We start from the raw sequence: 6,000 nt of genomic DNA, 5'->3' as shown, positions 1-6,000 counted from the left end.
AGAATGTGGGGCTTTCTGGGCAAGAGAACTTCGGGCCAGGTGGAGCAGAGAAGACCTCTGAGTCTTTCCGTCAAGACAGGGACCGTGTTGGGGAGCAGGGGGAGCAAGGGTGGAGCTGGGGATTCAACTGTCTGAGAGTTGCTCCCCGGACCCCCGCTGAAGAATTTGTACATGGAGGGGGGAGGTTGCTAACCCCTCCACCATCACCTCCCCACACACTTGTTCGGGGATTAACAACAAAACACTAAAGTTTCCCGCTCCTTAAATTGGGTGGGAAGGCGACCCCCTCTCTTCTGCCCCCTCTCCCCGCCCCCAGCCGCCAGCCGGACTCTGAGCAGGACCCCCTCCCAGCCCGCAGCCCGAGGGGCGGGGAGGAGGGGCCGGAGGAGAGGCCGGGCGAGGTTTGCTTCAAGACGGGGCGTGTGGCCGGGGCAGCTCGTGTTCTAGCAACTTGGGAGAGAGCGAGGAGGCAGAGGAGGGGAGGGAGGAAAGTTGGTTCCCCCGACGTCAGCGCCGGGCGGGCCGTGTGGCCACGGAGCCAGGAGGCGGCCGGAGCCGGGCAGAGCGCGGGGCGGCGGGGCGCGCTGGCTGCGACCCCGCCGGCGACCCCGGGGCGGCTCGCGGGCATGGACAGCGCGGCCGCCGCCTTCGCCGTGGACAAGCCGGCGCTGGGCCCGGGACCGCCGCCGCCCTCCGCCCTGGGGCCCGGCGACTGCGCCCAGGCGCGCAAGAACTTCACGGTGAGCCACCTCCTGGACCTGGAGGAGGTGGCCGCGGCCGGGCGGCTGGCGGCGCGTCCCGCGGGGGCCGAGGCGCGGGAGGGCGCGGCGCGAGAACCGTCCGGGGGCAGCAGCGGCAGCGAGGCGGCGCCGCAGGACGGTGAGTGCGGGCCTGGCGGGCGCGGCCCGGGGGCGTGGGAGCGGAACGCGGGGTCCCGGGCTTTCGGGGTCCGAGGTTGGGGGCTCCCGGGGCCCAAGGAGCACGCACGCGGCAGGCAAAGACGCGGGCGCGCGGGCTGCCGGGTCCGAGGCTGCGAAGGAACGGGGCGCTGGCGGACACACTGCGTGTGGCAGAACCTCCCGGGGGTGCGGGCGCCCCGCGGGCGCCGTGGGTCTGGCTGCCCCGCAGCCGCAGTGGAAGTTGTCTTTCGTGGTGGGGTGGGGTGCGGTGACCCCAGCTCACCACCAGGGAGGGGCCGCCCTTTGGACTTAGTCACCTCAAGTCGTAGAGGGGTCGGGGAGGAGGTCGGCTGCCTTTGGGCCCAGCCCCGGAGCAGCCCTCGCGGCCCTTGCTCCCAAGCAGCCTGGGAAAGCGGGTGTGATTATACAGCTGGGGAAACTGAGGCTTCCGAGGAGCACAGAGAGCAAGTCACAGAGCTGGCTTTCAAACTCTGCCCCTCCCTTCGTGACGCCTCCCTAGCTACACTAGGTCTTCCTAGGACTTGGGTTGTAGGCCGTGCCCCGGGGGCCTGACCCCACTCCAGTCTGGCCGCCAGCAGTTTCCTAGGTGGAATGTCCCAGCCCTAAAGAGCCAGCTAGGCCTCGCTTTTCCTGATAAGGTTAAAGGTCATCAGGAAGGGGCTTTAAAAACAAACAACCCACCCAAGTGGCTTTTTTCAAAAAAAAGTCACACTGGTTGGAAGGGTCCTGAGCCCTTGGTAAGAAGTGGGAGGGGCAGCAAGGACAGAAAAGGAAGATAAAACCAAGGTCCAGCCCCAGGCAGTTTCATGAAGGGCGGTGGGGGGGGACCCAAGTCCCCACCGCTCACCCACACCCTGAGGAGGAAGTGGGATCGTCTGAGACCCCTGTCCTGTCCCCTAGCTCAGGAGCACAGGCTGGCCTGCTGGACGTTCTGGGCCCTTTAAGAATCACCCACCACCAGACTCCAGCAGCCTTCCCACCTGCCCCCAGGGACCCCCACTTCCAGCACCAGCCTCCAGGTCTCCGGGGAGCCCTGCTGGGCAGGCGTCATGGGCATGCCCTGCTTCTCGGATGACAGGAGGTGCCTTCTCTGAAACCTCCTCGGAAGCATGTGTGTATGGGGGCGGGGGGGGGGGGGGGGGTCGGTACCTGACACGTGCCTGCGGCTCCGGGAGTGCCCAGCTGGTGCCAGCTGTGTCCCGTGGCTACTGGCTCCCTCTTGGTGGCACTCGCCGCCCACCAGCCACAGCGGGCCGACACCTCTCTTCACCCTGTGGGGTGAACGTAGAGTGGGCAGGCCCACCCCGGGAGTGGGGAGTCCCTGATGGACAAGTGGAAGGGGGGGGTGTCTGGTTTAGGCCATGGGTAAAGTGGGGTGCCCTCTGGTATGGAAGAGGGAGCCCTGCCATTCTCAGTCTGTCCCAGGATCTCAGGTCTCATGGGAGGAGTAGCTGGTCTCTGATTTCACCCTGATGAATGAGGGGCCCCAGGGGAGTGAAGAAGAGGAGCAAATTGAAGGTAAAGCCAAGAAGGAAGGGAGAAAAGGGAGGAGAGGAGAGAAAAGAGGGCGCAGGAGTGGTTGGAGGGAAGGAAGGAGACCTGGCCAGGGGACGGAGCCCATGCCCACCCGGGTCCCTGGCCGCGGGGACAGACAGGGGAAGGCTTTGCTTCTCCTGGACACATCATAGGAAGTCTCCAATGGAGGGTTCCTAGGGGGAATGGCTGATGTCAGCTGGGGACACAGGTGCATGGACGGGGCCACGGCAGCCCACAGGTATCAGGTTGGGTCCCTGGCCTCCTCAGCAGCCCCTGGGGCCGGGCCGCTCTCGGTGAGAGCCTGGGGGGCTTTCTGGCCTTTCCCTAAGGAAGGGCTTCAGCACACTGGGAGTACCCCGGTGTTGGGGACAGAGGACAACTGGGTGTGGGATCAGGTGGGATGGGCCCAAGGGTAGCAATCAGTCTGCCCCCAGAGGTGAGGGGCCACAGGCAGAGTTGGGTCAACGAGATGCTCACATCCCTCTTGGCCCTTGTAAGCCCTGCCCAGCTCTGCCCGCTGGGCACTCCTGGACCACAGGGCGTTTCTCCAGGCCTCTGCGCATTGGAGCAACCCAGGCAATGTGAGGACTTATTCAGGAAGCTAACCATTGTAGTTCAAAGGATACTTTCGTATGTGGGATTACATCTTTCCTACTCACTTTTTGGTGTTAAAACACTTTTTTATGAAATGGGAATAATAACCGGAGTTTGTTTTATGTTAATGCCTGTACTTGGCAAAATTAAAAGGAGGTAATTCTATACTCGTGCATCAGATTGAAAACAAATCACTAGCCCATGAAATCCAAATGTTTAATGTAGAGTCAAGCACCTCCTGAGGCCAACTGTGTGCATTCCAGGGGTGCCTGCTGCCAGGACAGAGGCCCTGGGGCAGGGGCAGGGTGCCCTGTGGCTGCCCCGGGCCTGTGAGAGTCCCTGGCTGGCTCCCTGGGTCTGGGCCTGGAGAGGCTTCCTTCTCCTTCCCTCTCGGGAGCCCCCCATCCCCTCTCCTGCCACTGACTGTGAATTCCCCAGGCAAAATGTCTCTGAAGGTGGGGGAGAAGGGACCTTGTCCTGGTGAGCCCGGCCTGCACCACTGGACCCAAAGCAGGCAGCCAACCCTCGGGGCACCTGCCAGGGCCCTGGACCCCAGGCCAGCAGGCGTGGGCCCTGGGCTGTGACTTTGTCCCCCAGTCCTGGGCCCTCTGGAAGGCCTGATACCTCTCTGAGGATTCAGACAAACTTGCGAGTGGGTTGTCTTGTGGCTTCTAGAGATGTTTCCTGTCCAAAGAAAGGGACTGCCACCAAAGAGGTGGGGTGTCTCCTATTAGAAAAATAAAGAGTTAATGAGGAAGCTAATGAGCTAGAAAATTGATACATTTTCAACCTGCCAGGATAGCAGCCTCGGACATTTTTTCAACATATTTTTTACTCTTTTGTTTTCACAAAGCCCACAGTAGATATGGCGTATTCTTACCGATGATTTTCCCAGACCAGGCTCCCACAGAACTGGCCTGGAAGGCTGTGGCTTCGCCGGTGACTCAGAGCAAACCGGGGTCTCGGGTTCCTCCCAAGTCAAATGCTGAGGTCTGCGCAGGGGCGCTGAGCTATGCCAAGCACGTTAGGAAAATAAACCCTCGTTCGCCGCCTTTGCAATGACTTGCAACAAAAGAAACCACATTAATAACTGAGATTTTCTTGAAAGCATTCCCTCCTGTGGGCAGGGCGGAAACAGAGATGCAGACACACTGAGAAAATAAACAAAGCGGGGGAGCCCGCGGGGAGAGGCCCCCAGCCCTGGAGGAGGAGACCGCCGCCCGAGAGCAGGGCTGGTACCTGTGTCGGAAAACCTTGGGACCTAGCAGGTCCGTCCGCCTGTGATTCGGGATGGTGGGGTTCCTGCTGTCTGAGGGGCAGCTGAGCAGGGGGTGAGCGGGGGCCCAGGCGGCGGAGGGAGGCTGGTTGGCATCCCTTGGAGGACCTGCTCCCTGAGCCACATCTGCTACCTGATGACAGGAAGCCAGGGGTGTGTCGCTTTGGGGTGGAGACCTGTCCCCCCCAGCCCTGGGGGCCAAGTGGTGGACCTGAAGGGACCATGGAGTTCTAGAGACTAGGAGACTTGCTTTCAATTTTTCAATTGTTTGTAGTGGAAACAAAGAGCTGAATTAAGAGTTATCATTTGTAAGCTTGCCGTTCGGGGACACTTTTGTACATTCCCCTGGTCGGGCCACCGTCATCACCATCCATCTCCAGAAAATTTTCACTTTCCCAGATTGAAACTCCGTCCCCATGAAACTCCAATTCCCCTCCCCACGCCCCTGGCACCCACTGTTCTGTCCCTTTGAACTTGATACTCCGGGGACCTCATATATGTGGGTCTCACAGTATCTGTTCTTCTGGCTTGTTTCACAGCCTCATGTCCTCGGGGTCCTCTGTGGGATGGCAGGTGGCAGGATTTCCTCCCTGAGACTGAATGACGTTCTGTCGTGTGGACAGACCGCATGCTGTTCTTCCCTCCCCCGTGGGTGCCCACCTGGGTCGTGCCCACCGTTGGCTGTTGTGAATGATGTTGCCGTGGCCGCGGGTGTGCGGATGGCTGTTCGATCCCTGCGGTCAGCGCTTCTGGGTACGTGCACACCCAGAAGCGGGAGTGTCGGATCATGTGATTGTTCTATTGCTCGCCTTCTGAAGGAGCCTCCGTACTGTTTTCCAGAGCAGACTTCAGAGTCAACGGCCTCCACCTACCTGGCTCTGAAAGGTGGAGGCAGTGGCGGAGGGAGACGGGAGGGAGAGGGAGGAAGCCGGCAGGCCAGGCAGGAGCAGGGCTGCTGGGGGAAAGACGAAAGGGTTTCTCCAGAACCGAGCCTTTTAATGACATGTCTGCTTTCCTCTCCTCCACCTTCTTCTCCCCTTCTTCCCCTTCATCAATTTCCAGGAGGCAGGGTGGGCATAGCCATCTGCAGTGAAGGAGCCCTGGGCGGGGGGATCGGGACACCCAGGTTCGGGTCCTGGCTTTTGCTCTCCTCTCGAAGGTGAGACCTAGGGCATGTCACATCGCTTCCTAGCTTCCCACCCGAACAATGCCAGACAGCGCACAGGTGTTTGTGAGGTGCCTCCTGTCCCTCATCGTCATCTGATCCAGGTTCAGAAAATGCCCTGTGATGGGTCCCCGGTGGCGTGTACCCTCAGACAGGTGACTGGGTGTCCCTCAGCATGTGCGCAGGAGCGAGGAGAGTGAGTGGCCGAGGCAGCAGGCCGAGGGGCTGAGAGCCCAGGGGGGCCGGTGGGAGAGGGGCCACTGGTCCGCATCTCCGCCCCTTGTTCGTGGTTTCTTGTTCATGGATCCTGCGCCTCTAGCCGAGAGATCATTTGGGTGGGGCTCGGGGTCCTGGCACAGGAGCCTGAGACCAGCTAGTGCCCCAACAAGGGCCCTCCCTCTGGGCCGAAGCTCAGCAGGGCTGGAGGTGTCACTGTCCCTCCCAGGAGATTTTGGAAAAGTAACTTTGGAGCAGCAGCTGTCATGCCTGCTTACACACCACCCTTGAGA

The 6,000-nt window shown here is 61.1% G+C and overlaps 1 protein-coding gene across 1 annotated transcript in view; it reads left to right on the top strand.

Annotated features, from left to right (window-relative positions):
* The first annotated feature begins 459 nt into the window (after window positions 1-459).
* The window catches only part of PRRX2 (paired related homeobox 2), a 39,964-nt gene continuing 34,423 nt past the window's right edge, over window positions 460-6,000 (top strand). Inside the window, exon 1 of the mRNA XM_053915439.2 lies at window positions 460-879. Coding sequence (XP_053771414.1) covers window positions 627-879 — 253 coding nt within the window. The 5' untranslated portion in view covers window positions 460-626. The remainder of the gene's footprint in view (window positions 880-6,000) is intronic.

The sequence above is a fragment of the Desmodus rotundus genome, chromosome 1 (genome assembly GCF_022682495.2).
Source record: "Desmodus rotundus isolate HL8 chromosome 1, HLdesRot8A.1, whole genome shotgun sequence".
In the NCBI taxonomy this organism is placed as follows: domain Eukaryota; kingdom Metazoa; phylum Chordata; class Mammalia; order Chiroptera; family Phyllostomidae; genus Desmodus; species Desmodus rotundus.
This window is presented reverse-complemented; position numbering and strand designations above follow the sequence as displayed.